Raw genomic sequence first — 16212 nt, forward strand, 5'->3', positions numbered from 1 at the left:
AGCAGCCTCTCCCCAGCTGGGCTGCCCCCTTTAGTCCGACCTTTGACATATCCACGGGTCATATAAAAATCCACATTTTTGGCCCCAAAAGTTGGCCTCGACTTATACATGAGGTCGACTTATAGTCGAGTATATACGGTACTCGTTTCACCATCCTAAAGTAACTTGTGAAGAAACTCAAACATAATAACTGTAAAAACCAATGTCAGAAAGTGTGATGTGAGAAACAAGAAACTGTTGAATCAACTGCTTATGGGAGCACTGTTAATAGCTGATAAGTGTTTTACAGAGACATCTCAACAGGGAGCTGAAGTAATACTTAAAGAAACTACGAAAACTATGCGAGAGTATTCCAACAATAGTATTCAATAAACAGTGAATGAGAGCTTATTCAACATGGGCAAAGTGTAAAACTCCACTTGCATGCTTGCACAGAGGTTGCAGTGATGGTGGAGCAGTGCAGCTCATAGTTTCCCAGCTGTTCAAAAGGATATTTTAGAAGTGTGACTGAGGAGCATAATTGTACTCAACTCCCATACCTTCTTATGAAAGTATGTGAACCACTGGCATAAGCAGGAGTTACAAAGACATAATGCCCCAACAGCATTCTGGCAATTATGGAGCATCCACTCATTCTGCATTTGACTTTTGTACTGTAATTTTTACAATATTGAGATTACTTGCAATACTTATTCAGCACTGGCTTTCTATCTGGGCAACAAAACAATGTAAACCTCACATACCTAGATGTGCTAAAACTAGTTCCAATGCGGATCAAAGGACTTAGTCTTACTAAAAACAACAGTAAACATTTAGGAATTCTTTTCTCAGAGGTGGTGTAAGCCAGGTGCCTAATGCAGTCAATCATTCTGAAAGCACACACACACAAACACACACTACAGTAATTTTTGACTTGGTGACTGAGCAGCTAATTGACTAGTTCACAAAAAGTAAGATCAAGCCCATGGAACCCATTGCAAAATCAGGTGTACAACTGTGGGACCCTGTGTATCTACACTAGAGATGTGAAAGTCCAGGGGGAGAGAAACAGCAATGGGAAGAGGGAATCTATTTTTCCTTTATTCCTGAAGACTTATTTTTTCTGGAAAAAAATATTATCTAATATTTTCATTTATAACTAAAATGTTTATATTAGAACTAAAATTATATTATAACTAAAATAATTATAACTAAAATGTTTAAGACATAATATTTGTGTATTTAGCACCCCCTCCGTTAATTCTAAAAGTGATGAAGCATGTGGACTTTTCAAAGTACTCTCCCCCCCCCATTAGATATCATGTATACTGCAGCTGGTATGAAAGCCATCAGCTGCCAGCCCATGGTAAATTTCCAGTAAAGGAACAAACTGTTGGAGTCAATAGGCACAAATGGTACTGGCACATTAGAAAAAAAGATGTCAGTTCTCTCACAATATATAGCCTGAGAAGCACTGATTCACAATATCAGATCACTGTAACCCATGGTCCTGGTTCCCTTTTCTAAGTTCTTTTTATGGGAATTGATGTTTTATGTCTGCTTGATACTATGGATTACAAGAGACAAAATAATGTATTTCATTTACTAATTTTGATGGCTTCTTCTGTTTTGCTGTTGTTGTTCTGGCTTGATTCTCATAAGCTGGCAAACCTAAAGAGGTCCTTTACAGCTGAGAATCTTGTTGCTCCACTTGGAAGAAAAAATAAAATCCATAAAAGTAAATTCAATTTGTAATTGAATCACAAACTGCCTGCCTTGCCAAACAGTTGCACAGAGGTTCATTAAGCTGGGAGACTTCCATCCATGCTGAGACTACACTGTTGAGAGCAGCTCAGGACTTCATATGCTCTACCATGGGTCTGTACCAAGCAGATCCCGATGCCACCCATGGTGCAGGCAACACTCTAGACCTAGTTTTCTGTGTTAGGCAGGATGACAGTAATCCCAGTGTGTAGGAACTTTACACAGTTCCACTGTTATGATACATTTACCTCCTGGAGCAAATCATCTCAACTGCTCCATCTCCAGGGCCTCCAAATTCCAGTAAGACTAATGGGATTTCAGAGGCTAGGCAGGGTCATGAAATGGATCAAGATGGCTAATGGTCTAGAGGGTTTTGTCTTAGCTCTTCAGGAGTTTCCAATTGTCACAGCACATGATACCCTGCCTGATCCCTGGAACAGATAAATGGTCAGAGCATGGTATTTCCTGGTATCACATTTTATACAGGCTGTGCCATATCTCATAGAATCATAGAATTGGAAGAGACCGCAAGGGCCATCCAGTCCAACCCCCTGCCATGCAGGAAATCTAAATCAAAGCATTCCCGACAGATGGCCATCCATCCTCTGTTTAAAGACCTCCAAGGAAGGAGAATCCACTACACTCCGAGGGAGTGTGTTCCACTGTCGAACAGCCCTTACTGTCAGGAGGTTCCTCCTAATGTTGAAGTGGAATCTCTTTTTCTGGAGCTTGCAACCACTGCTCCAGATCCTAGTCTCTGGAGCAGCAAAAAACAAGCTTGCTCCCTCCCTCCTCAATATGACATCCCTTCAAGTATTTAAACAGATGTCAGACTAACTGGAGGATAATTGTTGGGATCCTCTTCCCTCCCCCCTTTTTGAAGATGGGACTTCTCCTGTTCTCCAGAGGTTCTCAAAGATCATTGCCAACGGCACTGATATTACATTAGCCAGTTCTTTTAATACTTTTGGATGTAGTTCATCAGGTCCTGGAGATTTATATTCATTTAGATTAACCAGGTATTCCTGTACTGTCTCTTTACTTATTCTGTGCTGAAATTCCCCTATTCTGTCCTCTGCTCCATTATCCTCAGGTTGTGTACCCTTTTACTTTTTTGAGAAGACTGAGGCAAAGAAGGTGTTGAGTAATTCTGCCTTTTCTGTCTTCTGTTAGCATTTTGCCATTTTCTGCACGCAGTGGTTCTACTGTTTCCTTCTTCTTTTTGCTGCGGACATACCCAAAAAAAGCCCTTTTTGTTGTTCTTAACCTCTCTAGCAAGCCTGAGTTCATTCTGTGCTTTAGCTTTTCTGACTTTACCCCTACACGTGCTCGCTATTTGTTTGAATTCCTCTTTGGTGATTTCCCCATTTTTCCATTTCTTATACATGTTCTGTTTCAAACTTAGCTCAGTTGAAAGTTCCTTAGTCTTCCATCCTGGTTTCTTGAGGCATCTCCCATTTTTCTTCCTCACTGGAACTGATTGAAATTGTGCCTTCAGTATCTCCCTTCAGAAACTCCCATCCAACTTGAACTCCCTTCTCTTTTAGTATTCCTGACCATGGGATTACCCTCAGTATTTCTCTAAGTTTACTGAAATCCGCTCTTCTAAAGTCTAGAATGTGTGTCTGACTATGGCTGGCTTCTCCTTTCCATTGTATAACAAACTCCAGGAGAACATGATCACTCCCACCTAAGGATCCCACCACTTGCACTCCATATATTTGGGAGCTTGGAAGTCTGGTCCCATATATATAAGCTGTATGGGACCACCTCAAATCCCATATCCCTTATTATACTGACAGTAAGTGCCAGCTGCACACCCGACACACCAACTTCCAAGAATAGGGCATGCAACAATCAGAGTTTATATACCAAATGCCAGAGCTCTACTTGTTGGGACTGCAAATAGTGAAGTTGTTCCTCCTCCTCCTCCTCTACAGTCAATCAGGCGCACCCCACATCCTATATTTTCCTATTTAGTGTGAGTGGGAAGAGTGGGTGCCAACTATGCTCACAACAGAATAACCCAGAAGGATTTGATACCCAGCAAAATGACCTCAAATTACATTCCACATGTTCTATCTGTTGTGTGTCTATTCCTTTTAGGATTCAGTACAAGCTTCTCTTAGTGTTTAAAGCTTTACATAACTTAGCTCCCCCTTATCTATCAATCCTTATTTCATCTCACCATTCTATTTGAGATTTGTGGTCCAGGAGCTGAGGGCTTCTTACCCAGCCAAGGGTTTCTTCTTCCTTGGCTCAGCTTTGTCCTTTTTCACTTGCTGCACTGTACTCCTGGAACTGCCTCCCTGAACATCTGCAGACTATGTCTTCCCTTGCTAGTTTTAAATTCATATTAAAGGCTTTCTTGTTCTCTAAATCATTTGGAACTGTATTTTAATATTGTTTTATATATTTATATTTGATTATATGTATTAACTGTTTTTACAGTTTGTATTTTAACTGCATAACTTACTTAATTTTGTATAGTTTATATTTTATGACTTTTAGATTGTATGCCATTGGCAGGTTATATGCTGTTTTGATGATGCCTGTAAAGTGCCATGGAAATTTATGGTGCTAATAAATGAACAACAACAACAACAACTGCATAGATGGTATTTGCTCTTCCTCCTCTCAATTCTCCATGCCCAGGTAAATGAAGCAAGTGGTATATGAGGTATTCTTATATATATGATCTGTCTCAACCCTCAGGACAGTCCTCACAAGACTAGAAACAGCCCTCATATAACTCTGTCTCAAGCCTTGAGCTGGCTTGGCAATAGAGTGGACTGTCACATATTACTGGAAAATGTGGGGAAATGCAAGTCTACCAGGGAGATAGACATCATCGCTCCTGGGCATTCCCTCCCATGGAGTGGAACCAAACAAGTTTACTATGGAGATGGCAATGTTGAAACAAGTGGGAAAGAGACTAGTATGTTGACAGTAGAAAACATAACTGGTCCAACCAAACACAGACTAGAGCTCACTGGAAAGTCTATGCCACAGCAGTGGTGGCAGTAAAGAAATCATACCTCTCTAACATGAGAGGATCTGCACACCATCACCCAGCACGGCCATCTTGAATGGTAAGGTGCCTTTTATGCATTGCCCCACAAGAAGTGATCACTTGGCAGTCTAGAGTGAAGAATTTCCAAGACACTTTGGAGACAAAGTCATTTAGTTTTACCCTGATGTGGATGCTATTGTTGATACTAGTCTAATAGATGTAATTCTGCCTGCTGCTTATCCCACGTTATTGGATACACTTCAATTTGTGCAGCCTGAAGACATGGAGAGGATTCTTGAAGAGGTGAAAGCAACCACATCTAATGTACCCATAAAATTAGCAAGAGGCACATTAGCCAAGTAGATAAGGGGAAAAGAGAATCACTCAGTGCAGCAGAGCAGGTTTTCATTCTTCATAAAAGAGGCTATGATAAGGCCAGATAGCCAGTGTTGTGTAGCAGTTTGAGCACTGGACTATGACTCTGAAGACCAGGGTTTGAATCTCAGCTCAGCCATGTAAACTCACTGGGTGACCTTGGGCAAGTCACACTCTCTCAGCCTCAGAGGATGACAATGGCAACCCCAGTCTGAAAAAGACCCTATGACAGGCCCACCCTGCGGTCTCCATAAGCCAGAAACAACTTGAAGGCACACAACAACAAAAGACCATTGTTGAAATATGGTCTTCTGTGAACTCTGCCATACCAGAGAATTATCTAATGGTCTCCAATATCCCTCTCTTGGGCAAGGTTCTAATGGGTATGGTGGCCTCACAACTCCAGGGATTTCTGAAGCTATGGTTTATCTAGATCCCTTTAGATTTGGTTTTTGGCCTGGTTACAGTATAAAGACTAGTCTCCTTAGTGGATGACCTACATTGGGAACAAGACAGTGGGAATGTGTCCCTGTTGGTTCTGCTGGACTCTTCAAGAGCATGTGATACCACTCACTGTGATATCCTTTCAAGCCACATTTCTGGGATGGGACTTGGAGGCACTTTTTTTTACAGTGGTTTCAATCTTTCTTGGAGGGATAAAGTCAGAAGATGGTTCTGGGGGATTCTTCTTTGCCGTACTTGCTAAACTCTGGAGTCTACCCAGAACTTTTGGATTCGGTTTCACTAAGGCACTTGACTCTTATCTCTTTTTTTCATCTACTTCCAAGGAAACTGCCTTGGTCTGAAGTTCCGTCTGGACAGACTTTTCCTGACAACTTTCAATGCCTGATCTGCTGATTGCTTCAAGCTTCATGACATTTCCACAGTTCTCCTCAGCCACCAACTTCTGTACTGAGATCATTCCCTCAAATTAGGCTTTCTCCATCCTTGCCTCTGCGTACTTTTTATAGGGCCTAAACAGACAGGCCAAAATAAAGCTGCTTCGGGTCACTTTGAAGATATGCTGTTTAAATGACACATGCATCTTAAGAGGCCAGAAGCTGCGACAAAGCTGTGCTCCAGTGCTTAGGACTTTGGTGTGGCTTCCGGCCTCTCAGGACGCATGCATCACTTAAACAGCACACCTCCAAAGTGACCCAAAGCAACTTTATTTTGGCCTGTCTGTTCGGGCCCATAGTCATCATTTCCCAGCCTCAGCTCTGAACCCACTTCTGCTGCTCTTCTCAATCAGCCAGCATTATGTCTCCAAACAATCCCTGCTGATTTTTTTTTTCTCTTTTCAATCTCCTATCCAGAACCTGAACCTATCATGGAATTTCCAACTGGTGGGTGACCTTGAGCACATCACACTATCTAATCTTCTGAGGATGGCAACGGTAAATCCCCTCTGAAGAAACTTGCCAAGAAAACCCCATGATAAGTTTTCCTAGGTGTGTATTTGGCAATTGCCTTAAAGAGGTAAAGGTATTCTCCTTTGACAAGGTTGTCAAGTCGTGTCTGACCATAGGGGGTGGTGCTCATCTACATTTGAAGGTGTGATACCTCATAACCAGCTAAATCCGTTACTGGGTTTCACCTTTGTTTCAAGAGAATGGGTCAACACCAGAGTGCTCAGCACAGTTAACACACTGTTGGTGATTCCCTCTTATTTAAGTTTTGAAACCACAAATATAAATATTTGTTATCTATATAGTGGTAGGAAAATTCTGTATAAAACTTCATTTCTTGTCATAAGGGCTCAGTGAATAGGGACAGTATCCCAAATCAATATTGCAAAGGATTAAGCTCATTTGAAATAGAAATGATTTACTTCCAAGTGCTTAAGGCTGCATAATAAAGCACAAACATGGGGAGAATGTGAAGTATGGGACCAAGTACGCAAAAGCATACCTACCCACCACTTTTACCACACAGAGATCAAACAAAATCCTTATCCATGTAACCAGATGTGAACATCAGAAACAGGACATTCTTCCTACAGTGACTGTGAAACATGTTTTATCAGTAGTTTTCAGAAGAACAGTGTCAATGTCTATACACACAAATGAACTACTTGCAATTAATCTATTTTTACAGCATCATTTCTAGTTTACTAAGTATGTCAAGCAGCATTTTAATATTTTATGTACTACCAGCTCACTAATCAAACAGGTATCAAATTCAATTGAATGTGTACATGTTGCCTTTTAAAATTAGATCTAACAAGGCCCACGAAAGTGAAGGTTAACATTTCAATGTCCTTTTGATCAAAGGACAGAGAGTCTTAATCACAAATATATTTTGCTTGTTAGACAAAAGCCGTATTGGGGAGCATGCATATCTTTAAAGAACAGGGTTTATTAAATTTTCCCAGAAACAGGGAAACTTTTTAAATAGCTTTAAAAAGTTTAAATAGCAGTTTAGAGACTGGCACAAGAGCTACTAGCTGCTGTAGAAGGGAAACTGCTTCCCAAATATGCTGTTTTCACTTCAGCTTTGCCACTCAGCCTAAAGATCACAAGATTTCACCTACTCTTAGCAGTGCACTAAACTATTCCTCATACATTTTCTAATTCAAATACCCAGCCTAACACAGACAACAGACAGTAGACAGACAATAGTTGGTAGTCAGGCCTTTCACTGAAGACATAGTTTATAGCATTCCTAAGCAGCTTTTTTTGTTGCTCAATTGCAACAATTGTCTCCTATCTTGCATGCCATTTCTGATCCCATAAATTTTTCAGAGAGGTTTGAAAGTTCTACTTCTGAACAAAAGCTCCTGCTCTCCATCTTCTTTAAGTGTTCAAAGCCGCATGGCTAGACATAAATCTGAAGAAGTGTGTCAGGAATGCTAGAGAAACAGGAACCAACTCCTTTTTTAAAAAAAGAAGGGAGAAAACCTCATCAGGTTAGGTTCAATTATGTCCCTCAATAAATGGAAGTAATTCCCTTTAAAAATATAAGGCAAGAAGACTCGCAGGGTTGGATTCAATCTTGTCCCTTAACAAATGAAGCATTCCTTTGATTTGCAGAAACAATCAAGATGCAGCTGACGGAATCAAGGTACACAATTTTTATAGTCCAGAGCGCATCCTCTGATGTTGTTCTGAAACTACCCTGGCTAACCAGAGCAACTTCAAGGCAGAGGGAGGCAGAGAGAAAACTGGCATAAACAGTCTCCTGCAAGACAGTGAGTACCAGATATTCTAAAGCAATGGGGAGGGAAGAACATTTCCCCATCTTTTCAAGAAAAAAAATGGATTTTTTTGTGATAAATTTCAGGGAGGGAAATCAATATTTTTACAGATTGTCTTCCTTTACAGACTGAAAATCACTTTAGGAACATAAAAACAGTACATATAACCTGTTTTGGTATACAATTATCATGTTTGCTATATTAAAAGTAGACTTCATTCAGAATATAATTGCAGACTGAATTTACAAAGAACATTAGTTTGTCTCTACTAGTTCTCCACAGTGTCCATCAGGTATAACATACTCATTCCCACAAAAAGAAATGAGGAAGAAAAACAAGATCATGAACTGTAATGACCTGATACCGTACAGTGTTCCACTTACGTAATATTTGAAAATGTTTTTCGGGCAGTAAATAGTGAACACCTTGGCATATACATTTTATTCATCATTCTAAAAGAAAACATTCCATAATAATTTTTTTTTTCATTTTTCCAGGAAAAAATGACCTCAAGGGGGGAAAAAACTCTTCCTCAACTTTTTCCCTGAATTTTTTTTCCTGGTATTTTCTGGGCCTTCACATTTCTATGTATGTCATATTGATAATGGTCTATTCCAGTTCAAAGCAACAAGTGGATTTAGACCATACATTTTATTATAAACAAGCTACCAAAGATTTGGATACTTCATGGAAATTGTGAGTACACTTATGGCATGTTTCCCTTTTTGTAATTATCTTATTTCTTGAGCAGGCATAGTATGTATAGGCATATTATCAGGCATACTGATTGGTGTTTTAAGAAATTTACTTATCTAGGCGTGTATTTGGCAATATCCAATTATGCAACTGGCATATCTTTTACAGTACAGAAAGATATTTACTTAAATACAGGAAGACAGATGTGAAATTACTTTTTCTGTTTATTCACAAGCACAAAGAATTACATAGCACTTACTTGAAGACAAAGTCTATGAACTTGTCACAAGAACTTATAATTACTAGCATAGGTGAGGCTTTCCCCTTCATACAAGTATGCAAGCTATTGAGTCACAGATGTTCAGAAGCCAAGAGGTCAAAAACGGTGAGTAGCATGGCAGTCTCAGTTTATGAAACTAGTAATATTCACGACTATGTTCCCACCATCTTAGCACCAGTGCAGGGTCCAGCTGAAGCCCACAACATATAATCTAACATATTCTACCTATTTTAAATGTTTACAGTGAAGCAGGACTTTAAAAACAGGCAGAGTTGTAGATGAAACAGTTAAAACCATTGACTTCAAAAATGTTTGCTGATTTTTTAAAACCAAGTGCCTCTTAATATTCTTTTTTTAAAAGCCTCTTTATTTCCTTCTTTAACAACTGTTTTATGCATCCTGAAGCATTTTGCAAATCAGTGTTTCAAGATAAATCATTGGGCTCTTGTACTACTGGCCCAATATCATCAAGATCATTGTCCCCAGGACAGTTTCTGTACTCGGTTAAGGTTTTGGCACTACTCAGGGCAGCCTGATGTGGTCATATATCTGCCTGTAAAAGACACTGATAAACTATCCTAATGTTCAGCTCCTATTTAAAAATTCAAGTTCTTTAACTTCCAAGCTTTTTACACTCAAGAATGAACGTACTTAAATTATGCAGCACCACAAAGGACCACAAAGCTGAAGAAGAAGGTGAGAAACACTATGATGTTTCAGCAGTCAGCAAGGTTTTCCAACAATTTACAATCCCTCCTAATCACCCTAAAATTTCTACAGCCCCCATGCTCTAGCAGGCCCATATTCGGCACTTTGTCTTTGTCAAAGAAATGGAGGGGGGGATTCTAAGTCACCCAGCTCAGTTCAATCTGCACAATTTATGAGACACAGAGCTTCTGCTTCAAAATTATGCTCTAGTAAACAGGAGTATTTATGATTTAAAAATATCCAGCTTCTGTAGGCTGCCACACTATGATGATAACACATATCTCAAGTCATGCATGCACAATAATGTCTTACCTAGTTGTAATATCATAATGGTGTCATTTAAGGCCCGGGTTACCAAACTGAAATGTCTGTAGAGAGGATAGCATACAACTCTTCTTCCAAAGGATATCAGGACATCAGACATGTCAGTAAAGGTCTGCATGGAATTTTTTTTAAAAAAGAATTAATGCAATAACAGGAGCAGAGTGCATATTTATTTCAACAGAAGACAGTTTATTTTCTAATCCCAATTCTGTTCAGTATTGAGGTACAATGAAGTAGTAATGCTTTAACAGATGGACTTATGGATTTAACATGAGTTCCCCCAAAATATTATTATATGTTTATGTTACCTCCAGCCAGCACAAAGTTGAACTCAGTTTTCTTATATTCCATGGTGATTCAACCTTGTTTATTTAAAAAAAAAGATATTAGTAAATGATGCAGAAACTACACAAAATAATACTTTCATAGACCTGAGAGAATTAAAACTGTATGGTAAGAGATGTATCTTTAGAAGTGACTAAAGCCTAGAATTTTGAAGAAAATTTTTAGAATATGGGTTGTCCAGTAAATAATGTCAGACAAATCCTGAGTGCTCCTAAAATTTGCAGGTATCAACTAACTCAATCCATATCCAGTTAGAAGAACTAATGCTTTAAAATCTGAAACATTCTGAATGGTTTTCCGCCTTTTTAATCTTTTCCTTTAAAATATTTTTATTTTCAAATAAACTACAGGCATCTCTCCACATTCATGGGGGTTAGGGGAACAAGACCCCCATGAATGTGGAAAATCGTGAATAAGGTGAGCCCCACCCACCTCCCCTCCGATGCCTGGGAGTGCTGTCTGAGGCATGGGAAGGGCCAGGAGGGAGCTCACATGGCTCTTTCCCTGCCCTCCCTTGCCTTTAACTGGACCTGGGAGCCAGTTAAAGGCATGAGCGGGCAAGGGAAAGGAACAAGCACGTGCCTGCTCCACTCTCTCCCTGCCCTCTCCTGCCTTTAACTGGTTTTGTGCAACCGTTAAAGACATGAGAGGGAAAGGGAACAGGACAGGCCCACGCCTGCTCCGTTCTTTCCCCCAGCCTCTCCTGCCTTTAACCAGCTCAGAAAGCCAGTTAAAAAGATGGGATGGCGAGGTGGGGGGGAGAGGCACAGGCATGCACTCTTCCTGGCTGCTCCCTCCCTCTTGGGCTTTTTCCCCCCATGGAGAAAAGCCCGAGAGGGAGGAGAAGGAATGAGTGCCAGCGGGCTTAACATTCGCGAACAATCAAAACCACAAATGCTAAGTCTCTGCATGTGGAGGGAGGGGTGTATAACGTACTTCAGAAAGAGAAGAAGAAAGTGACTGAACAGCATTTGCTGAAGACACTTTAAGTATAAACTACAGTACACAGAAAAAGGTACAGAAAACATATAAAACAGCTGGCAGAATAACTAAGCAAGATAACCAAGCATCTTAGCTAAAACAACACAAAACATATATCCAGTGCGCCCGTGTCATATACGGGTGTGCTATACACGGCTTCCAGCATATGCTGGGACCCGCGCTGAAAAGGCTTCTCATGTGTCCCAGAGGAAACAATGGGGCGCGATGGGTGCGCACCGCGACAACGAGCCCCACTGTTTCTAATGGGGCTTGACTTTACACAGTATTTCCCTTACATGGCGGGGTCCGAAACAGATCCCTTGCGTAAGGGAAGGGCCAACTGTATTATACCTAAAGTATTATTTGGGACAACATAGTTACAAAACTAATCTCATTCTTACTTAGAATGAATCAGAGAAGCAGCATACCTAGGTCAATACAGTATTACCTTCTGGAACCTATATTATCTGCCTACTTCTGTTCCTTTATTTTTGTTTATCCACTAAAGCATGGTGGTAAGATGGAACTGTCTAGATAAAGTTGGACTGCATCTCCTACCACCACAACTGCATAGGTTCAACAATATGGATATCTCCTTTAAGTCAAATTAAAACTGAGAACACATTCACTATCCCATTGACCTCAGAGCTACTAGTCTTGATAGTTAAAAACAAAACAAAAATAGAAAACCATACTTTGGGATGCTAATTGGAAACAATTACCTGACACACTAACCTAACATTATATCAGTCCTGGATTTTAACAATGGGATAAAAGTATATTTCAAAAGCCATGACTAACCAATTCTGAAGCCACATAAAAAGTTTTATAGAGGGGGAGGGGATATAAAAGAGAAAGAAACTCACATTCTTCTCTCCTTCAGTGGCATAGATTTCATAGCAGTATGCCAGAAGTATATCAACTAAGCTCAGATATACTTGATGACAGGTTCTTTTATCAAGCAGAAAAGTTCTATTGAGGAACTTTCTCAGCTGTTCTTTCTCATCTTCTGTAAAGGAAACTAAAAAAGAAAAGGTTATTTTAAGCACATCACATTCATAGCCACACTTTAAAAAACCTCACATACCTTAAATTAATAAGGGCAGTATTGATAAGAAATGTCTCCTCTCACCAAAGTCTTCAAACTACTCCAGTGATAAACTCAGAATTAAACACTTAACTACTGCAGCATCTGCTTGCCTGTTTCGGTTTAGAAGAGCAGATTCTTTCTGACTTGCTATGAGTTTTCACCAAATACAGTGGAAAACCTGTAACTATCCCAGTGTTTCACCTGGAAAACAGTGAAAGAGTTTCTCTTCAGTAACAAAGAAAATATTAAAACTTGGACTATACCCTTCTCAGGCAAGAGAAACAGAGAGACATTATACAAAACATATTTGAATCTTATCAGCAAACAGCAATAATGTTGTTTACAAATTAAGAATTTCCTAGATTATTAATGCCACTGTTATAGATTTTTACAACATCCTTTCAAGACATAACCCGCCCTCACTGACAGAAATATTGACAGCTGTCAACTATTCTGAAATCTATGTCAAACAAAGATTGTTCCTTTTGAGTAGTTAATATAATCTCAGGTCTATTTCTCTGAATACAAATGGTCTGTATAGATTTAAACACAAAAAAGTACACCATCTGAACACTAAGCTCAAAATAAAGAGATTTTGAAAGGAGGAGGAAATGTCACACTCCTTTCATTGTGTCTGCCCTTAGCAGGACTAAAGCAAAGTTTTGTCAAAAAACTGATAGAAGAGACCTATGTATCATTTATCTTAAGAAATTGGAAATGTATATGCAGTTTCTACTAATACAAAAAACAAAAAAACAAAAAAAAACCAACAACCCCAAAACAGGTAGCAATAATAATTAAATCTTAGGTCAGTTTTAACCTGTCTGAGACAAGCAGAGTGCTTAATGGAAAGCATATTCTGATTCAAGAATGCTTGTGGGAGGGAAATACTTGTCCAGATCACACATGGAGGGGGATCACTGGTCTATTTAACATATAGATTTTCCTCCAGGGATATGCTTAGATCTGATAATTTAATAAACTATGGGGATAAACAGACCGGCACTAAACGCCAGCATCGGGCTGGAGTGGGGTGTGATGACAGCACGCAGGCCATACCAACTCCTCCTCAATGCCAGCATCATGCTGCATGCCTGACTGGATGGTGGGCAGCATCACACCATTTCTTTGATGCAGTGTTTAAATGAACTGCGCTAAAGAATCGGCAAACTGCTCTAAAAAGGAGTGGCATTTTGCCGGTTCCTTTTAGAGTGGCAAACAGCCAGATTAGGGCCACGACGTGCAGTTGCTGCTGCCCCGATTCGGCACTGAAAGGGGCACTGGCACACCGCTCTATCGGGGCAGTCCGTTTTGCCCATATGTCGCACAAATTATAATAAAGTTTCTGCACTGAACACACAATCTGTCACTATTTTTCATGCAAGTCAAAAGTGTACATGTTTGATGGTTAGGCACATTCCAAATTTCAGATTCGATGGTGATGGGACTTACCCAAAGTTAAAACACTATAAAAATTGCCAGGTTTATAACAAAATTATTCTAGAATCAATTTGTTTGTAGCTATATTTCCTGTTCTTTAAAAAAAAAAGCAAGTTTGAGCTAGATGCAAAATATCAATAGGAATTATCAACAGCAATAGTAATAGTAATATATGAATCAGGAGTAATACAAGACAAAGTTCTTCACAAGGAAATCACAAAACACCTTTAGGGAAAAAGAAAAGTGACAGAAGAAGGGATAGAGAAATTAACAAACTCTTTGCCACCCAAATTACTGAATGTACTTAGAGCAAAACTGTGTGAGATACATGCAAAACACACTTATCAAAATCTCATTTTGAAAGACTCTATATTGGGTTAAAATTCAGACTTAGATGAACAAAATTCCACTCTCCCCCCCCCCTTTCTGCTTCACTATCTTAAGCTTCCACAGCCAACTTTTAGGGTCACAACATCCTCTGTGATACTATATGATGGCAGAAAAGGACAACAGGAGGCTGGGAAAATCAGAATTTGGAAACGCTGCCTTGCACAATGGGAAATACCTTTCCACTCATGCAAAATATTTTTGGATCAAAGTTAATTTTAAACAATCAAAATGAGGAGTTCCTTTTCATTTAAATCCAAACATTAAAATTCCTATCTATAAAGTGACACTTGAGACACAAATACAAAAAGGGTTGCATACTATCAAAGCTCAACTAAGCTAACAGTTCTGGTCACAATTCAGGAACAGGCTTATCATTTGTCCCAGAAAACCAGGAAAATCCCGGATTTAAGGGTTTGAATAATGCCCCCCTACCAGCTGGGCTGATTGAAGAAACAAGAAACCTAAATCCCAGAATGTAAATGGATGGCAATACATAAATCAACAACTACTGAAATACAGTGAGGGGCTCTTAGTGTATCCATTGAGGTTTGGCTCCTGACCCCCCCCCCCCCGGATCCCAAAATATGTGGATGCTCAAGTCTCATCATACAGACTCCCACAGCCAAGTGGGGTCCCTTCTATAAAATAGAAAAATCATGGCTTGCTTTTGGGGAATATCTATCTATCTATCTGGAATATTTTGAAGCCATGGCTGGGGGGGGGGGGGGCTGACTGTATGCAATGTTAAATATCAAAATATAGTGTGTATGTGGAGAGGGACTTTTTATAGGCAAGAGATTTGATAAACCGCCCCAATCCTGTCTTGCATATTTTTGTCCCAGTTTTGTGGAAGAGAATGATGGTAACCCTATTCAAGAAGGATGCTAAGAAGCTGGAGCATGTCTAGAGGAGGACAACCAAAATAGTGAAGGGTCTGCAAACCATCCCCTTTGAGGAGAGACTTAGGGAGCTGGATATGTTAACCTGGAAAAGGTTAAGGAGTGACATGATGACCATGTTTAAATATTTGAAGGGATGCCAGACTGAGGATAGACCAAGCTTGTCTTCTGATGCTCCAGAAAATAGGACCCAGAACAAGGTTTTCAAACTACAGAAAAAGAGATTCCACCTAAACGTTAGGAAGAACCTCATGATGGCAAGAGCTGTTCAACAATGGAACATGTGGCCTCAGAGAATGGTGGCATCACCTTCTTTGGAGGTTTTTTAACAGAATCTGGATGGCCATCTGTCAGGTATGCTTTGATTGTGTTTTCTTGCATGGCAGGGGGTTAGACTGGATGGCCTTTGTGGTATTTCCAATTCTATGATTCTGTTATTCTGTGATTCTGCCCATGTAGCCAGTATAAGACAGCGATAGGAAACCTTTCAATCCTAGGACAATATGCCCTCCATACATAACTTCCCTGGGACGCATGCCAGTTAGCAGCTTTCATGCCAGGGGTGCAGTAAGTCTGCTTTGAAATATTCCAGACTTTAAGGAAACTATCCCGAATGCTGAACCCGAAATCCAAAAAAGGGTCAGTACTTTGGATAACTCCTTTAAAATCTGGAATAAAACCCAAGAGTGATCATAGCTGTTGACATGGAAGCACCCAGTCACCCTTTAAATA

The 16212-nt window shown here is 39.8% G+C and overlaps 1 protein-coding gene across 7 annotated transcripts in view; it reads right to left on the reverse strand.

Moving 5' to 3' along the window:
* SHQ1 (SHQ1, H/ACA ribonucleoprotein assembly factor) overlaps positions 1–16212 on the reverse strand; it is a 104015-nt gene that overhangs the window by 63455 nt on the left and 24348 nt on the right. For all 7 annotated transcript variants that reach the window (XM_042451698.1, XM_042451700.1, XM_042451699.1 and 4 more), the window contains exons 8-10: positions 12528–12682; positions 10644–10697; positions 10324–10447 (exon numbers count right to left, since the gene is read on the reverse strand). In XM_042451698.1, coding sequence (XP_042307632.1) covers positions 10324–10447; positions 10644–10697; positions 12528–12682 — 333 coding nt within the window. The remainder of the gene's footprint in view (positions 1–10323; positions 10448–10643; positions 10698–12527; positions 12683–16212) is intronic.

The sequence above is a fragment of the Sceloporus undulatus genome, chromosome 2 (genome assembly GCF_019175285.1).
Source record: "Sceloporus undulatus isolate JIND9_A2432 ecotype Alabama chromosome 2, SceUnd_v1.1, whole genome shotgun sequence".
Lineage (NCBI taxonomy): Eukaryota > Metazoa > Chordata > Lepidosauria > Squamata > Phrynosomatidae > Sceloporus > Sceloporus undulatus.